Raw genomic sequence first — 20,342 nt, 5'->3', positions numbered from 1 at the left:
TATGTCCTTTTACCTTCTCACATTTATAGTGGTCTTAAATATGTCTTTTATGTACATTTGGAACCACATCAATATTATAATTTTTGCTTCAACCATCAAATATGATTTAGAAAAATTTATATTTACCTGTATTTTATATCTACCTGTATTTTTGCTTACCGTATTCTTTCTTTCCTGATATTCCTTCTTTTGTCATTTTCTATCTGTTTAGAAAAATTCCTTTAGTCATTCTTTTAGAGTAAGTCTTCTGGTGAAAAATTCTCTTCGTTTTCTTTTATCTGAACCTTTCTTGACTTCTCCCTTATTTTCACTGGGTATAGGATTCTAGGTTGACAGTTTCTTCCAATAATTAAAATTATTGTGCTTTGTGGGTTTTGATGAGAAATCCACTGTCATTCAAATTGTTTTTCCTCTGTAGGAAAGGTGTCATTTTTCTCTGACTCCTTTCTTTTTCTTTTTTTATTTTTTGAGACGGAGTCTCGCTCTGTCACCCAAGCTGGAGTGCAGTGGCGCGATCTTGGCTCACTGCAAGCTCTGCCTCCCAGGTTCATGCCATTCTCCTGCCTCAGCCTCCAGAGTAGCTGGAACTATAGGCACCCGCCGCCACGCCCAGCTAATTTTTTGTATTTTTAGTAGAGACGGGGTTTCACTGTGTTAGCCAGGTTGGTCTTGATCTCCTGACCTCGTGATCTGCCCACCTCGGCCTCCCAAAGTGCTGGGATTACAGGCATGAGCCACCGTGCCCAGCCTCTCTGACTCCTTTCAATAGTTTTTTCTTTTCTTTTTTTTTTTTTTTTGGTCTCATTTTCAGAAGTTAAATTTTGGGGAATGGGCATGGTGGCTCATGCCTGTAATCCTAGCACTTTGGGAGGCTGAGGCAGTCAGATCACTTGAGGTCAGGAGTTCGAGACCAGCATGGCCAACACGGCAAAACCTCGTCTCTACTAAAAATACAAAAATTGGCCAGGCATGGTGGTGGGCGCCTATAACCCCAGCTACTCGGAAGGCTGAGGCACGAGAATCACTTGAACCCAGAAGGCAGAGGTTTCAGTGAGCTAAGATCGTTCCACTGGACTCCAGCCTGGGTAACAGAGCAAGACTTTGTCTCAAAAAAAAAAAAAAAATTTAAATTTTGGGGTATCTTGGCATGAATTTCTTTGGGTGTATCCTATTAATGGTCTGCTCAGCTTTTTGATCTGTAGGTTTATGTCTCCTGTCAAATTTGGGAAACTTTCAGCCATTATTTCTTTGATTTCTTTTTCGGCCCTGTATTCATTCTCCTGTCCTTCTGAAACTACGATATGTGAACGATACGTGAATGTTATTAGATTTTGTCTTATAGTCCCACAGGTCCCTGCGGCTCTATTCATTTTATTTTAAGCCTATTTTTTCTCTTATGTTCAGTTGGGTAATTTCTATTTTTCTATCTCTCTCAATTCACTGACTCTTTCCTCTATTTGCACAATTATACTGTTCTGCTCAGCCATTAAGCTTTTAAAATTTCAGTTGTATTTTTCAATTCAAAAATTTCTGTTTGGTTCTTCTTAATATTTTTCTCTCTCTCTTTCTGCTGAGGCTATTTTTTTATTTCTTCCAAGTGTGTTTATAAGTGTTTTTTGAAGCATTTTAATTATGATTACTTTAAAAATCTTTGTCAAAAAATTCTAACATCATTAACATCTCAGTGTTTGTGTCTACTAATTGTCTTTTTTCAGTTTTAGATCTTCCTGGTTCTTGGTACAACAATTTATTTCTGATTAAAACATGGACACTTTCATATTATGTTATGAGACTCTGGATCTTATGTAAACCCTCTGTTTTGGCTTTTTGTTAGTTTGCTCCAGCACAGGGAGTGGGGAGATAAGACCTCATTACTGCAAGATGGAAGTGGAAGTCCAGGTTCCCCATCTGGACCCCATTGACACCAGAGATAGGAGGCTTCTAATTATTATTGGACAGATGTGGAGGTTCATCTCCATATGTAGCCTCCATTGAGATTGGGGTGGGGTCTAGGTGACAATTAGGACATGGCATGATTTTTAGTCATTACTTTCATAAGAGGTTCCTTATATATTAATACTTTGAATCTAGAAATGCACTCAATGAGGATTGGCCTGAGCATGAAGGTACAGACAAATAGTGAGGTATTAACTAAGACCTCTTTGGTTACAAGTAACAGAAACCAATTCAAGCTAGCTTAATTAAAAAAAGCATAAGGTAGGGTAGGGGAAGAATTATAAGAAAGTACAAAGCTACTCATGGAAACAGAGGGAGAGGGAATTCAGCCAGGCTTCAGGAAAGGACTAGAACTAGAACATGGAAAACATCCAAGGGTTTTTATTCATCTGCAGTCTCTGCTTTTCTCTCTCCACAGGAAAGTTTTTACTTCCCTTAGCTCAAATTTGCATCCTACAGCGACTGATCCACTATCTCTCATTCCAATTCCAAAGTACAGAGAAAGATAATCTGATTGGCAACCATGCCAGTGGGTAGAGGTCACATAATTACAAATGCAGCTTTTGGAAGTGCTACCCTTGTGGATCAAGAGGCAGTCCCCAGAGAAGGGCAAACTGTGCCTGAGGTAGACACCCCCAAAAGTATCTGATATAGGTGTATATGGAAATATTAAAAAGTAGGAAAGCAGCAAGCAAGTCCTTTCTTAACAGATGATCTCACTGCAAACTTAAACATTGTCAGGTTGATTTTTGTTGTTGTTGTTTTTCTTACAACTTAGTTCTTTATGGCTACCTTTTCTGTTTTATGTATCGTTTGTTTGACTGTCTCAACACTCTTACATGCTATTACCTATAGTAAGTGATTGCAGGGCAAAGTGAGAATAAGCAAAGAATGAGAAGATCACACTTTGCTAAACCATTTTAGACATTGGTCTAAGTTAGGATTAAGGAGAAACTAGTTAATGTGCTGTAAGAGTTTGCAGAATTACCATGTTGAACATGACGTAACATCTGAATGTAATCATAGGGCTGAAACCTACATTGTCTGTTCTGTTCTTAAGCCAAAATGAATAGGGTCTAGGTGGATTAATAGGTGAATTGCGTGTTAACAAGATGATTTACATAGCTTAAATTTCTCTCTGGTCAAACATAGGTCAGATTTCAAATATGGAGGAATAAATCTCATGCTTGGCATTCCATTTGGTAATGATGAAAAGTCTTGAGAAAGATTATGCAAATCAAAATATAATTGGAGATATTTTTCACTTCCATGAAGATGAAGCAGATGCATTTTCCCTATTCTTTGCACTAAAAATAACTACAAATCCTGGACATTACATATAAAATGAACAAAAGGCAACTCCGAAAGGTAGAAAGCAGGCAGGCTAGCTAAGGACTTCAAGAACCAAGGAACAACACAATGGTGTCTCCTGGGTTTTCTTTTTGCCTCATATATCCAAGACTTGGAGCTGAAGAAGCCAGCAATCTGAAAACACAAATGTGCCCAGACACATGCACAAAAAGCTCTCAACAATAGCCTGTACTGTGTAGAAAAGGACCAGGAAAGGGACAGCCTACTGATATAGAAAATGTTAGGCAATAACCACTGTACTCCAGCCAAGCACCACAGATAAACAGTGCCCTCACTCCCACCCATGTAAGCAGAGGCAGAGGGGCTTACACTTCCACTCTTATGAGGTATAATGAGGGATCTCAAACCTCTTCTAGGGTGGTGTCAAAGAAGAACAAGTAGAAGCCAGAACTTTGACCCTCCCACTGGCCTATAAAGAGTCTCTCTCCTCCCCCAGGGTGTCATTGGAAACCAAATGGGGAGCTGAGATTTCCACACTCAATGGACAGAAATGAAGTACCTCTTTCTCTCCCCACTGGGCTGGTGTCAGAGGAGGCCTAGTGAAGAGTCAGGGTTTTTATTAATGCACAGTAGCAATGGTTCATAGCCTTCACCCATTTTCTTATGAAAGTATTCATAAGTTTCCAGTTGATATGTAAGCACTCTTTGTATATTAAGTATATTGGTCATGTTTTTCACTTATACAGAGAAATGGCAAAGCATAATGATGAAGTTCAGGAGGACTCTGTAGTCAGAATGTCTAGGTGGATTTGACTCCAGATTCCACTACATATTGGCTTGTGAGGCTTTGGACAAATTATTTAACCTCTTTGCACCTCAATTTTCTCATGTGTAAAATGTAAAGTGTATACATATATAACTTAGAACAGTGTGTAGCACATAGGAAGTACATTATAAAAATCTGTTGATAATATTAGTATTGTATTTATTATTTTCAGCTTCTTACTGTCTTTACTTTTATTTACACATGTTTCCTTTTGGCCTTAGAGGTAGTTCTGTTTTTTATCTTTAGAAGAAAACTGGTCTCGCTCTTTCTGCTTTCATCTGAGTATCAATAAACTGAAGTAGCTCAGGTTAATTATTTTTAATTCTGGTTACCCCATAGGATTATGAGGTTTAAAACAGCTGATAATTTTCAGATCAGCCTATAATCATACTTTATTTATGTATACTTTATTAATAGATCTAAATTAATGAGTAGTTTCATGCAAATAATCAATTAAATAAGGCCTGATAACTTACTCCTTCATTTATCCGGTGTTTTCTGACAGCTTTGGGTCTTTGTTCTTTGCCAAATGTGATGGAGCTGACATCATTTTCAAGAGCAGATTTTTTTTCGTAGGATAATAAATTAATAAGCCCTGCTTTTTTAAAAAAGATGTGTTAAATAGATAAGAGTGATAAAATTGTATTGACTTACTGATGTTGGATTTGGAAGTTGGTTCTTGGATTGAATAGCTGTTTCATCTGAGTGGTTTGCATGTTTTTAGTGCTATGCATGATGGGGAGCAAATACTGCAATATTTCTTGAGTTTGAACTATTCCTTTATCCTTGTAGCTTCTTTTTTCATCATCTGTCCAATTTATGCCAGTCTTCTTGCTTTGGAAAGATATGCATTCTTTTATTTTGCTTTTTAAATTGTGGTGCAGATCTGGGGAGCAACCACAAAAATATGTACAGAGATATGAACTCTATTCACAATTACTTATTGGGCATTATTATATGCCAAGGATTTTATCTAAAATTCCTTGCCCATCTGAAGCTTGTACTTTAATGACAGTGGGCAGAAAATAAACAAATAAAATATATATTATGTTAGAAAATGATAAAGTTTACAGGATAAAGTAAAGCTGCGGAGGGGAGTAGAGAATTCTTGAGGGGTTGATTTCCATTTTTAAAAAGGTGTTAAGAAAAAGCCTCCTTATGAAGCTGACATCTCATGGAAGTTAGGAAGTAAATCGAGCAGGTTTCAGGGGAAAGATAATTCGAGACAAAGGCCCTTACTGAGGTAGGAGAATAGTAGTGTGTTCAAGAACACCAAGAATGCATCAGTGGGTGGAGTAGAATGAACAAAAGGGAAAGTTATAAGGGATAAATTTAGGTAGGTAACATGGACTCAGCTCATGTTGGGCCTCAAAGCCAGTAGAAGGACTTTGATTTTTACTGAGTGTGAGATGGTGAATCACTGGAAGGCATTGAGCAGAGGAGTGTCAGTCTGAGATTTGTTTGGACAAGATTGTGCTGGTTGTCAAGTTGAGAACAGATTGAAGAGAGGCAAGAGTGAACAAACAGTGAGATCTCTTGGAAGGCTGCAGAAACAATCCAGGAGAGATGGTGGTAGCTTGGACCAGGGTGGTGGAAATGGCTAGAAGGGTGAGAAGTGGGGTGGGAGTATTCTGGGTACATATGTGGATTTTCTAAAGAATTGGATGTGAGATGAGAGAATAAGAGAGGAATCAGTGGTGGCTCCAAAGCTTCTAGTTTGAGGAAATGGCAGTATAGAGACATGGGGAGACTGGGAAGAGCATGTTAGAAATCCCTTCTTTATTAGATGATACAAAGGAATTATTGTTTTGTTAATGGAGACACTGGAATATAATAACATTTTTAAAAATGTTTATCTCACCCCATATTAGGATGGCTGCTATCAAAAAAAACCTCCAGAAAATAACAAGTGCTGGCAAGGATTTAGAAAAATTGGAACCTTCACACATTATTAATAAGAATGTAAAATGGTACAACATTGTGGAAAACAATATGATGGTTCCTCAATAATTAAAAATAGGATTACCATATGACCCAGCAATTCCACTTCTGGTTATATCCCCAAAAGCATTGAAAGCAGGGTCCCAAAGAGACATAGATACATTCATATTTATAGTAGCATTATTCATAATAGCCAACAGTTGTAAGCAACACACGTGTTCATTGATGAATGGATTAACAAAATGAGGTATATTCATACAATGGAATATTATTTAGTCTTAAAAAGGAAGGAAATACTGACAAATGCTACAATACTGATAAACCTTGAGACCATTATACAAAATAAAATAAGCCAGACACAAAAAGACAAATATCACATTTGTCATCCAAATATTTGACTCCACTTCCTAATTTGACTAGAATATTCCATTGACTAGAATTCTATTTGACTAGAACAGTCAAATTCATAGATACAAAAGTAGAAGGATGGTTTCCAGGTGCTGGGGGGAGGGAGAATTGCGGAGGAATAGGCATAAAGTTTCAATTTTAAAAGAGAAAAAGGAGTTCTGGAGATTGCACCACAATGTGACTGTACTTAACACTACTGAATTGTACACTTAAAATTAGTTGATGGTAAATTTTGTTATGTGTATTTTATCACAGTTTAGAGTCTACATACTTGGGAACTGGGTGGAACCCTGAGTAAAGCCTGAAGGAAGACTAGTAGTCAGACATTTTTAAAAATGTCCTATAATTTATAATTGTCATGCTTAAATTGGTCCGTAGACAGCATAAGAGAAAGTAGAATACATTTGGAATAAAAGCAAGAAATACACTGTGCTTTGTTAATAACTGTTTATCTAGTGATATACACTAAACTGTTTATAGGCAAAATAATATAATTTATAGAATTTATTTTAAAATATTCTAGGAAAAAAGTAGTGGGAAAACAGATGAAACAAGAGTAGCAGGATGCTGATGAGGATGGGTGATGGGCATCAGTGGACTCATTATTCTATTATTTCTACTTTTTTTATGTTTGAAAATTTCTACAATAAGTTTTTTTGTAAAGAAATTATCTATTCTTAAAAGGAAAATAAAAAGATAAATAAAGCATGCATTGCTTTAAGCTAGATCTGAAAGATAATGTATGATTACAATATCTGGCAATATTGGCAAATGAAATGAACTTATTTACAGTTTCTTGATAAGCCATTCTTAGGCCACTCAATAAACATTCACTGAATGTAGGCCGGGTGTGGTAGCTCATGCTTGTAATCTCAGCACTTTAGGAGGCTGAGGCAGATGGATCACTTGAGGTTAGGAGTTCGAGACTAGCCTGGCCAACAGGGTGAAACCCTGTCTCTACTAAAAATACAAAAATTAAGTCGGCATGGTGGCGAGTTCTGTAATCCCAGCTACTCAGGAGGCTGAGGCAGAGGAATTGCTTGAACCCAGGAGGCGGAGGTTGCAGTGAGCCAAGATCGCATCACTGCACTCCAGCCTGTGTGACAGAGCAATCAATACTCCATCTCAAAAAAATAAAAATAAATAAACATTCAGTGAATGCTTATTATGTATCTGGCACTATTTTTGTTTGGTAAATGTGAAAAACACAGCCCTTGCCTTCAATATGTTAAGAATCAGGACTAGAGAGCAAAAAGTAAAGTATCTATTAGAATATACTTCTATAGAGATAAACCAGGGCACTTACTACATACATATACTTATAGCCATACTTATAGATGGGGGCAAACGGTATGGGGTAAATGAATGAACACAAGTCAGCCAAGTAAAAAAGAAGGACAGTGATCTAGGATGTGGGACTAACATGGCACATTCAGGAAATCACAAGTGTGGTGTAGAATAATTGGGATATCAGGTAGGTATGAAGACATGGTTCAAAACTAGAGGACTTGTTTGCAATAACACTTTTGAGAGATCCTCTGAGATGGGAATAATTCATGACTGACAGACGCTAAATAAATGTGTTTTGAATGAAACAGGGGGCCATTGAAGATTTTACGCAAGAAAATCAGGTTTGCATTTTTGAAAGATCACATTGGGACCCAGGAAAACAAAAGGTTGAAGGAAAGTGAAACACAAGGCAGGGAGACAAATTAGGAGGCTAATGCAGTTATTCAAGGGAGGCAAAATGAGGGTCTGAATTAGCGGTAGCATTAGGATGAAGAGAGCAGATTCAAGAGAATCTTTAGAGGTAGAATGGATAGAGCTTCATGTTATTAAAGACCAAAAAACAGAAGTGTACAACATTAGGATAAGTCTTGGGTTTATTACTTAGATAACTGGATGATGGCAGTACACTGACTGAGACATGGGATGCAGGAGAAAGAGATCGGCAGTGGACTCATTGAATAGAAGTGCCTGTGGGGAAAAACAGATGGAGATATCCAGTAGGCAGAGTAATATGAAATTCAGGAGAGGCTTAGACTGAAGATTAAAAAATATGATGGTTGTCAGTTGCTGGTTGAAGCTTCAGGTAGAGATGAGAGTGCTCAGAAATAAAGTATGTGGTGAGAAAGACCAAAGGATGGACTACTGTAAAATAGCCCACTTAAAATTTAGGCAGAGGTGATGTCCTACATGGGCTCCTCTTCACATATTTCAACATGTTTCATGAATGGCTAGAGAAACAGGAGTAAAACAAGGAGAGAGTAGTGTCACAGATATGACACTCAGATATTCATTGAGCTATTTCACAATAGCTATTGTGAAATGTTATTAAAGACCAAAAAACAGAAGTGTACAACATTAGGATAAGTCTTGGGTTTATTACTTAGATAACTGGATGATGGCAGTACACTGACTGAGACATGGGATGCACAATAGCTATTGTGAAATAGCTCAATGAATCAAGGGAAATAGTTTAAAGGCCCTGGAAATAATCAATAGTAGAGAAGTCAGTATGGCTTTGTAAATAACCATTTCATGGTGTGGCAACAGTAGAAACATTTTCAAGCAGTAGGTTGAGAAGTATACAAGTGAGGAAGTGAAGGTAATGAATGTTGGCTATATTTTGAGGAAGGTGAGAAAGACGGCAGTAATTAGAGTTATGTCACTAAGGAAATTGATGGACATGGGATCTAGAGCACTGCTGAATGAATTAACCTTAAACAGAGGGATATTTATTTCTTTGAAACAAGAAGGAAGGATGTTTGAGATGAGTTAATTTATTGATGGCCTCTCTGGTTTTTGTTTCTGTTTTATATGTGAAGTAAGAAGTGAGGTCATCTACTGAGGGTAAAGGGGAGATGTTAGGTAGGATAGAGAGAGGCAAAAATTTAGAATAGTTACTTTGGAGAATGGAAGAGGTAGCTGATCAAGTATATGTATATATAAATTATGCAAACAAGAATGTATAATGCCATTTGGTAATGTAATTTTTCTCCAGCAGGGCTCTGTAATCTAAGATAGGGGCAGAGATGGATAGTTAGATTCATCCAGAATTGCAGTTGTTCAGCATTGGCTTAGTCAAAGGATAAGGAGGCAAAACGAGTTTTAAGGACATTGTTAAGAAAGTGGTTGGGAGGCTGGCTAGATGGAGCTTGCATTTGCCGCTCTCATGGAGAGAAACTGAAGGAGTGAGTGAACACAACACCTTCAACTGAAACATCCAGGTACACACATTGGGATTCATAAAGAAAACAACTTGACCCATGGAGAACAGAGAAAAGCAAGGCAGACAGCTGCCCACCCAGGAGCGACACAGAGCCAGGAGAGCCTCCCCTGCCCAAGGAAGGGGTGAGTGAGTGAGTGATGATGGGGACCCACGCTTCTCCCACAGATCTTTGCAGCTCCCAGGTCAGGAGGTCTTCTCATGAACCCACTCCACCAATTCCTGCAGTCTGACACATAGGGTTATTGATACATGGAGTCTTGGCAGAGCAGCTACTCAGGCATATACACAGCCCCAGGAGCTTTAGATACTCGGGTTTCCCAGCAAAAGTGGCTGCAACTCCAGCAAAGTGGGAAGTTAGACCTCTGTACATACCCCTAGGAAAGGGGCTGAATCCAGGGGGCTGAGCAGTGACCGTCTGCAGATCCTGCTGCCACAGCACATCTCAGGATAAGACCCACTGGCTTGGAACTCCAGCCAGCCAGTGGTAGCAGTGTTGTACCTCCCTGAGACGGAGCTCCCAGAGGGACTGGCTTGGAACTCCAGCCAGCCACTAGTAGCAGTGTTACACCTCCCTGAGACAGAGCTCCCAGAGGGAGGGTGAACCACTATCTTTGCTGTTTTGCAGCCCTAGCCATTGTTGCCTTTGGTGCAGCCACCCTACAGAAAAGCAGCTAGACTACTTTTTCATATGGGTCTCTGATGCTGCTTCTCCTCAATGGGCAGAACTTCTCAACCAGGGTCACCAGTCACTCTTACTGGTGTTTTCCAGCTGGCAGTGGTTCAGAGCCTCCCTGGTATAGAGCTCCCACGGGAAAGGATGGGCCACCGTCTTTGCTATTTCATAGCCTTAGCCATTTTTGCCTTCAGGCTCTAGACAGTCTGAGGTGATTAGGGATTGGAGTGGTCCCCCGGCGCAGCACAGCAGCTCTCCATAAAAGTGGTCGGACTGCTTTTTCACACAGGCACTGGATCCCATTTCTCTTCACTGGGAGGAATTTCCTGACCAAGGTCTACAGATACCCCTGCTAGTGTTTTCTCTCAGCAACAGTTTCAAACTTCCCTGGGACAGAGCTCCCAGAGGGAGGGGTGGGCCACCATCTTTGCTGTTTCACGACCTTCATTGTTGGTACCTTCAGGTGCTGAAAAATCCGAGGTGACAAGGGACTGGAGCAGACCCCCAGCATACTGCAGCAGCCATACAGAAAGCGGGCAGACTGTTTGTTATGTGAGCCCCCATCCTGTATCTCTTCACTAGGCATGTCCTCCCAGCCTGAGTCTTCAGCCACTCCTTGCTGGGGCTATTGAGCCAATAGCAGCTCTACAACTGCCTGGGACAGAGCTCTCAGTGGGAGAGGTGGGTTGTCATCTTTGCTATCTTGCAGCCCTCACCCGTGCTGCCTCCAGGCCCTAGAGAATTCTGGCAGTTCGATGGTCCAAGTGTCTTATGTCCTTCAAATGACTGCATCAGTTCTCCAACAAGGGTTCTTAACCTGAGTTGGTTGAAATGACAGAAATACAATTCAGAATATGGATAGGAAAGATCATCAAAATTCAGGAGAATGGCAAAACCCAATCCAAGGAAACTAAGAATCACAATAAAATGGATACAGGAGCTGACAAACAAAATAGGCAGTATAAAAAAGAACCTAACTGATCTTATAGAGCTATAAAACACACTACAAGAATTTCACAACACAACCCTAAGTATTAACAGCAGAATAGACCAAGCTGAGGAAAGAATCTTGGAGCTTGAAGACTGGTTCTCTGAATTAAGACAGCCAGATAAAAATAAAGAGAACTAAGAATAAAAAGGAATGAACAAAACCTCTGAGAAACATGGATTATGTAAAGAGGCCAAATTTATGAATCATTTGCATCCCTGAAAGGGACAGGGAAAAAGCAAAACATTTCAGGATATTGTCCATGAAAACTTCCCCAACTTTGCTAGAGAGGCCATCAGTCAAATCCAGAAAATACAGGAAACCCTTGCAAGATTCTATACAAGAAGATCATTCCCAAGACACATAAACATCAGATTTTCCAAGGTAGAAATGAAAGACTATTAAAGGCAGGTAGAGAGAAAGGGCAGGTCACCTACAAAGGAAACCCCATCAGCTGACCTCTCAGCAGAAACCCTACAAGCCAGAAGAGATTGGGGGCCATTATTCAATATTCTTAAAGAAAAAAATTTTGAACCCAGAATTCCACATCCAGTCAAACTAAGCTTCCTCAGTGAAGGAGAAATAAGATCCATTTTAGATAAGCAAATGCTGAGGGAGTTCATTACCACCAGACCCACCTTACAAGAGATCTTGAAAGGAGCACTAAATATGGAAAGGAAAGACCAATACCAGCCAAAACACTTAAGTACATAGACCAGTGACACTATAAAGCAATCACACAAGCCAGCCAGCATAATAAACAGCTAACAACACAATGACAGGATCAGATCCACACATATCAATACTAACCTTGAATGTAAATGGGCTAAATGCCCCCATTTAAAAGGTACAGAGTGACGAGCTGGAAAAAAACAGCAAAATCTAATGGTATGCTATCTTCTAGAGACCCATCTCACATGCAGTGACACCCATAGGCTCAAAATAAAGGGATGGAGAAGAATCTACCAAGTAAATGGAAATCAGAAAAAAGCAGGGGTTGCAATCCTAATTTCAGACAACAAAGACTTTAAACCAACAAAGATCAAAAAAAAAAAAAAAGATAAAGAAAGACATTACATAATAGTAAAGGGCTCAATTCAACAAGAAGACCTAAGTATCCTAAATATATATGTACCCAACACAGGAGCACCCAGATTCATAAAGCAAGTTCCTAGAGACCTACAAAGAGACTTAGATTCCCACAAAAAATAGTGGGAGACTTCAACACTCCACTAACAGTATTAGATCACCAAGGCAGAAAATTCACAAAGATATTCAGGATGTGAATTCAACATTGGACCAAATAGATCTGATTGATAGACATCTACAGAACTCTCCATCCTAATTCAACAGAATATACATTCTTCTCATTGCCATATGGTACATACTCTAAAACTGACTACACAATCAGACATAAAACAATTCTCAGGAAATGCAAAAGAACTGAAATCATAACCAACACACTCTTAGATCACAGCACAATAAAAATAGAAATCAAGATTTAAAAAATTTGCTCAAAACCATGCAATTACAGGGAAACTAAACAACATGCTCCTGAATGACTTTCGGGTAAATAATGAAGTTAAGGCAGAAATCAAGAAGCTCTTTTTAATTAATGAGAACAAAGATATAACATACCAGAATCTCTGGGACATAGCTAAGGCAGTGTTAAGAGAGAAATTTATATCACTAAATGCCCATATCAGAAAGTTAGGAAGATCTCAAATTAACAACCTAACCTCACAACTAAAATAACTAGAGAAGCAGGAGCAAACCTCCTTCAAAGCTGGCAGAAGACATGAAACAACCCAAGTCAGAGCTGAAGTGGAGGAGACTGAGACATGAAAAAGCCATTTAAAATATCGATTAATCCAGGAGCTGGCTTTTTGAAAAAAAAATCAATAATATAGATAGGTTGGTAGCTAGACTAATAAAGAAGAAAAGAGAGAAGATCCAAAGAATCACAATAAGGAATGACAAAGGGGATGTTACCACTAACCCCACAGTAAAACAATAATCAGAGACTACTATGAACATCTCTATGCACACAAACTAGAAAACCTAGAAGAGATGGATAAATTCCTGGATATATACACCCTCCCAAGACTGAACCAGGAAGAAATCGATTCCCTGAACAGTTCAATAGTGACCTCTGAAATAGAATCAGTAATAAATAGCTTATCGTCCAAAAAAATCCCAGGACAAGACAGATTCACAGCTGAATTCAATCAGATGTACCAAGACGAGCTGGTACCATTCCTACTGAAACTATTTCAAAAAGCTGAGGAGGAGGGACTCCTCCCCAACTCATTCTATGAAGCCAGCATTATCCTGATACCAAAACCTGGCAGAGCCACAACAATAAAAGAAAACTTCAGGCCAATATCCTTGATGAACATTGATGCAAAAATCCTCAACAAAATACTTGCAAACCAAATCCAGCAGCACATCAAAAAGCTAATCCACCATGATCAAGTAGGCTTTATTCCTGGGATGCAAGTTTGGTTCAACATATGCAAATCAAGAAATGTGATTCATCACATAAACGGAACTAAAGACAAAACCACGTGATTTTCTCAATAGATGCAGAAAAAAGGCTTTTGATAAAATTCAACATTCCTCCATGTTAAAAACTCTCAATAAACTAGTATTGAAGGAACATACCTAAAAATATCTATGACATGCCCACAGCCAACATCGTACTGTGGGCAAAAGCTGGAAGCATTCCCCTTAAATACTGGCACAAGACAAGGATGCCCTCTCTCACCTTTCTATTCAACATAATATTGGAAGACCTGGCCAGAGCAATCAGGCAAGATAAAGAAATAAAGAGCATCCAAATAGGAAGAGCGGAAGTCAGACTATGCCTGTTTGCAGACAACATGATTCTAGAAAACCTCAGTCTTGGCCCAAAAGCTCCTTCAGCTGACAAACAACTTCAGGAAGTTTCAGGATACAAAATCAATGTACAAAAATCACTGGCATTCCTATATACCAACAACAGCCTAACCGAGAGCCAAATCAGGAACACAATCCCATTCATAATAGCCACAAAAAGAATAAAATGCCTAGGAATATTGGTAACTAGGGAGGTGAAAGATCTCTACAATGAAAATTACAAAACATTGCTCAAAGAAATCAGAAGTGACATAAACAAATGGAACATTCCATGCTCATGGGTCAGAAGAATCAATGTCATTAAAATGGTCATATTGTCCAAAGCAATTTACAGATTCAATGCTATTCCTATCAAACTACCAATGACATTCTTCACAGAACCAGAAAAAATTATTGTAAAATTCATATGGAAACAAACAAACAAACAAAAGCCCAAATAGCAAAGGCAATCCTAAGCAAAAATAACAAAGCTGGAGGCATCACGTTACCTGACTTCAAACTATATTATAGGGCTATAGTAACCAAAACAGCATGGTACTGTACAAAAACAGATACATAGACCAATGGAACCAAATAGAGAGCCCAGAAATAAGGCTGCACATCTACAACCATCTGATCGTCTACAAATCTGACAAAAACAAGCAATGGGGAAAGATTCCCTATTCAATAACAGGTGCTGGGATAACTGGCTAGCCATATGCAGAAGATTGAAACTGCACCCCTACCTTACACCATATACAAAAATCAACTCAAGATGGATTAAAAACTTGAATGTAGGTTGGGCGCGGTGGCCTATGCCTGTAATCCCAGCACTTTGGGAGACCGAGGCAGGTGGATCACCTGAGGTCAGGAGTTCAAGACCAGCCTGGCCAACATGGTGAAACCCCATCCCTACTAAAAATGCAAAAATTAGCCAGACGTGGTGGTGGGCACCTGTAATCCCAGCTACTGGGGAGGCTGAGGCAAGAGAATCTCTTGAATCTGGGAGGTGGAGGTTGCAGTGAGCCAAGATTACACCACTGCACTCCAGCCTGGGTGACAGAGCAAGACTCCATCTCAAAAAAAAAAAAAAAAAAAAAAAAAAAAAAACTTGAATGTAAAACCCAAAACTATAAAAACCCTGGAAGACAACCTAGGCAATACTATTCTGCACATAGGAACTAGCAAAAATTTCATGACAAGGACACCAAAAGCAATCACAACAAAAGCAAAAATTGACAAATGAGATCTAATTAAACTTAAGAGCTTCTGCACAGCAAAAGAAACTATCAACAGAGTAAACAGGCAACCTACAGAGTGGGGAGAAAATATTTGCATCTGACAAAGGTCTAAATATCCAGCATCTATAAAGAACTTAAACAAATGTACAAGAAAAAAAAACCAAACAGCCCCATTAAAAAGTGGGCAAAGGACATGAACACTTTTCAAAAGAAGACATACATGTGGCCAAAAGGCATATGAAATAAAGCTCAATATCACTGATCATTAAAGAAATGCAAATCAAAACCACAATGAGATACCATCTCACAGCAGTCAGAATGACTATTATTAAAAAGTCAAAAAATAACAAATGCCGGCAAGGTTGCAGAAAAAAGGGAATCTTATACACTGTTGGTGGGAGTGTAGATTAGTTCAACCATTATAGAAAGCAGTATGGTGATTCCTTAAGGAGCTAAAAACAGAATTACCACTCAACCTGGTAATTCTATTACTGGGTATATATCCAAAGCAATATAAATCATTTTATCATAAAAATACATGCATATGTATGTTCACTGCAACACTATTCATTGCTATTGTGAATAATAGCAAAGACATGGAATCAACCTAGATGCCTATCAATGGTGGACTGAATAAAGAAAATGTGGTACACATACACCATGGAATACTATGTAGCCATGAAAATAATGAGATCATGTCCTATGCAGGAACATGGATGGAGGTGGAGGCCATTAACCTTAGCAAACTAGCACAGGAACAGAAAACCAAATATCACATGTTATCACTTATAAGTGGGAGCCAAATTATGAGAACACAGGGACACAAAGAGGGGAACAACAGACACTGGGGCCTATTTGAGGGTGAAGGGTGGGAGGAGGGAGAGGATCAGAAAAAGTATCTATTGGGTACTGGGGTGATGAAATAATCTGTACAACCCCCATGACATAAGTTTACCTATATGGGGTACCTGCACATGTACCCCAAACTTCAAAGTTTAAAAATAAAATAATACCATGATGAACATCCTTACATTAAAAAAAAAAAGCAGTTGAAGCAGTTGAAGAAAATTACAACACAAGGAATGGAGAAAATGTGATAGAGACGTGGATGAGGTTGCAAGAGCTGAAATGTAACCTATATTCCTTAAATTTGGAATTGAGCTAATGTAGATTCTCAATCTGCCTGACTCTGCTTATTTATACCTGTCCAGATTCCAACTTTCAGTGAGATATGATGTGACTACAGATATCTAATTATTCCCCTCTCAGTCTCCTACTGAGATAGAATGTGAAAAAGAGGAAACTGACTACCATAAGAAAACAGTAGGGATTATGGGTTTCCATATGTCGGAAACCTGAAGGCCTTTCTGTTAAATACAGTGCAGACAGATCAGATAAAACTCCTGTAGGCTGATTTTTAAAAATCTTTCCTAAGAAAAAAGCATGCATATTAAGAAAATAAAGAAACACCGGAAATATTCTATACTCTAACTCATATGGGTGAGAGTTTGATTCAAGAACAGATTATTGATAGTTGTGAGAGTATATTTTTGGACTTCACTTAAAACATTTTCTATATTCCCAAATATAGAGAGACTAGTATAAGGAACTCCCTCTTAAACCTATCACTCAGCTTCAATAATTTGATTTCTTTTTGCTGCAGTGATTAATATTTAGAATCCACCAAGAGCATTAGAAGAAATGATTATAGACAGCTAACATAAGCAGAAAATCTATGCAGGTGAAGCACGTTCCAAAGAAAGAGAAATAATTCCTGGAATGCCATGACTTATTTCCAGGTGCAGATGGTCTGGCTAAGTAGAAGAGTGGATTCTGCTGGAGTACTGTGTTTGTGTTTACCAAGTTCAAAGAAGAAATGACATAGGTATAAAACAAGGCCTTTATTGGTTGTACATTTGGTAAATTTTTTCCAATGTGTCCCATGCATTTTAATTTTCTTAACAGTGTCTTTTAAAGAGAATGATTTTGATGAAGTTCATTAACCAAGTTTTTCTTTTATAACTGGTGTTTATGAGTACTATTTGAGGAGTCTTTTCTTATTCCAAGACCATAAAGATTCTCTCCCATGCTTTTTCCTGTAAGTTTTTATAATTTTAGCTTAGATATTTAGATCTATGATCCATTTTGAGTTAATTTTTTTGCTGTGGTGTAAGACAAGGGTTAGCGTTAATTTTTATATGAATATTTAAGAGCCAAATAGATGATCATTTTATGATCTGGAGATGGGAGATGGGGTAAAACCTTCCAAGCATTAGAGCAATGAAAAAAAAAACCACAAGAGAGAGGACCAAAGTTCTCTCATACTGAAAGTACTCTTGGTGAAAACTTAAGCCTTCATGAAATGGTCTACTGGCTTGTCATAGCCACATAATACTGAGAACATGAGTAAGTGTGGTGCATATTTTGAGATGCATTGTTTCAATGCTTTGGATTATGTCAATGGAGTATAAAATTTTATTGGCCAATTATTCCATATTATTATCTTTGATATTATTAACACTTTTTAAGAATTAATGAATAGAATGACTGTTTTTTATAAAACACTTTAGGGAAGGTAAACTAAAAATGTCAATTCATTCCAGAAACAGAAGAAAATATAATTTCCATGGTAGTCCAATTTTTAGACCTAATGAGAAACTTTATGTTCCATTGAAGGTCAGCAGATAATATTTAAGTAATCACAGATTTGGAGCAGGTGAATTTGACTTTAGCCTTACTTACTATAATTTAAACTAACATGAATTACCATTGTATTAGTCTGTTTTTATGCTGCTGATAAAGACGTTCTCCAGACTGCGTAATTTATAAAGGAAAAGAGGTTTAATGGAATCACGATTCTATCTAGCTGGGGAGGCCTCACGATCATGGTGGAAGGCAAAAGGCACATCTTACATGGAAGCAGGCAAGAGAGAATGAGAGCAAAGCAAAAGGGGAAACCCCTTATAAAACCAACGGATCTCATGAGACTTATTTACTATCATGAGGACAGCATGGGGGACACCGCCTCCATGATTCAGTTATCTCTCATGGAGTCCCTCCCACAACATGTGGGAATTATGGGAGCTATAATTCAAGAGATTTGGGTGGGGACACAGGCAAACCATATCAACCATGATGGAATCAAGGCTGGGCCAATCTTTTCTGCTGTTCTATAGGGCACTTCAGTATAGAAATATCCCAAGACAGAAACTATGAACTATATTAGTCTTCAATTAGTTAAGGCCCACTCTAAAGAGTGATGAAGTAAAAGATGGTTTTCAACTGAAAACCCCATGTCTAGGAAGCAGAAGTTACCAGAATGTCTTTTTATTTTCTTGGCGGGTGGTGGTGAGGATGAAAGGCATCAAGTAACAGGAAGGTATTAGGAATACAGCAATTAAGTTTTTTTAAGGCTATATTAAACTGAAATAATTTCCTTCTATATTCAACTCATATACAAATTATATAAAGCAAGTATTTTTCACAGACAGGACTAAAATAGCTATCGATCTCATCTTTTTACAAAAGTAGTTCCCATAATCCAAGTTTCATAGGATATGTTAATGATGATATAGTGAAAACCATCTTTGTATACATGAAAATCTTAAACAATAAAAACAAGTAACAACCTTCTGTTAGTATCCTTGTCTTCTCAGTCCAAGTAGAAGTTTGTTTGCCCATAGGAGACTTCAAGGATGTCACTTTGAAACAGTTTCCATAGAAATCAGTTCCCTTGAGGGGAATTTTTTTCCTAGATTGGCCTCTCACTGATTTCTAAAAAGTGTTTGTGTTGGTCTTTGCCATGACTCTGAGTCATACTTTGGGAGATGAAAAAAATTGGGTCCTCTGATTTCATTGTCAACAGTAAGCTACTCATGTAAGAGTAATGTAATAGCCATGTTATATTTGCATATTACACCTCAGGGTATGCAAAGTCTTTTAATACATTATCATACTTGGCGCTCTGATCAGTCTCATGATGTAGGCAGGATGGCCAATGTTATTCCCATGTTACATAAGGGGAATCAGAGAGGTTAAGCTATTTGCTCAAGATCACATAACTAGTAAGGGGCAGAGGTGGGTGTAGCATTCACATCTTCTAACTCCAGTACTTTTTCTATTACCTTATTTTGTCTTGATATATCATTTGATTTCTTTCCATAAGACATGATAAATAATACATTTTAAAAAATTAAGTCAGTTTAAAATAATCAATTCTAGATCCAAGTGAAAGTAGGCCCAAAGATGCTTTACATGTTGGTCTCTTACCTAAATTTCTATATTTCTGGGGCAAGAGAGTCTACATCTTTCATCAGAACCCATTTTATTTAACAGAAACTGAGTTCTTAGAAGAGAAGCCAGGAAGGAAGAAAGGATATACCATGGTCTCTCTGTTGTACAAATCTAGTTGGTTCTCAAATACTTACCTATGGTTACCTATTCCACCATCCAGACAGTTGTTTATATTATTCCTAAGTAAGGGGAAACTTGCCAAGGGTGATAGAGATATAATAATTACTGGTTTAGACAAAACTATAAAGTTTGTCTGTTATATTTGACTTCCCATTCTCTTCTTTCTCCAGTTTTTAGTATTAGTTTTATCCCCCCATGACCAGTGCTCCAATTGCTGCAATGGATAGTAAAACATTTGATTGTCATTCATTCTAAAGTGCTAGATAATTATCTTATGCCACCAGTGTTTTTTTTTTAAAAGAGAAACTCGGGTGCAATGGCTCACGCCTGTAATCCCAGCACTTTGGGAGGCTGAGGTGGGCAGATCACGAGGTCAGGAGATCGAGACCATCCTGGTTAACACGGTGAAACCCCATCTCTACTAAAAATACAAAAATTAGCCAGGTATGGTGGCGGGCGCCTGTAGTTCCAGCTAC

The 20,342-nt window shown here is 38.3% G+C and overlaps 2 protein-coding genes across 6 annotated transcripts in view; one reads left to right on the top strand and one right to left on the bottom strand.

The window, feature by feature from the left end:
* AGBL3 (AGBL carboxypeptidase 3) overlaps positions 1–20,342 on the bottom strand; it is a 149,057-nt gene that overhangs the window by 15,278 nt on the left and 113,437 nt on the right. For all 5 annotated transcript variants that reach the window (XM_055347160.2, XM_055347161.2, XM_055347162.2 and 2 more), the window contains one exon: positions 4,748–4,979. In XM_055347160.2, the coding sequence (XP_055203135.1) occupies positions 4,748–4,979 (232 nt within the window). The remainder of the gene's footprint in view (positions 1–4,747; positions 4,980–20,342) is intronic.
* Positions 1–20,342, top strand: part of CYREN (cell cycle regulator of NHEJ) — a 78,940-nt gene that overhangs the window by 52,195 nt on the left and 6,403 nt on the right. The gene's annotated exons all lie outside the window — the stretch shown is intronic.

Source organism: Gorilla gorilla, chromosome 6 (assembly GCF_029281585.2).
Source record: "Gorilla gorilla gorilla isolate KB3781 chromosome 6, NHGRI_mGorGor1-v2.1_pri, whole genome shotgun sequence".
In the NCBI taxonomy this organism is placed as follows: Eukaryota; Metazoa; Chordata; class Mammalia; order Primates; family Hominidae; genus Gorilla; species Gorilla gorilla.
This window is presented reverse-complemented; position numbering and strand designations above follow the sequence as displayed.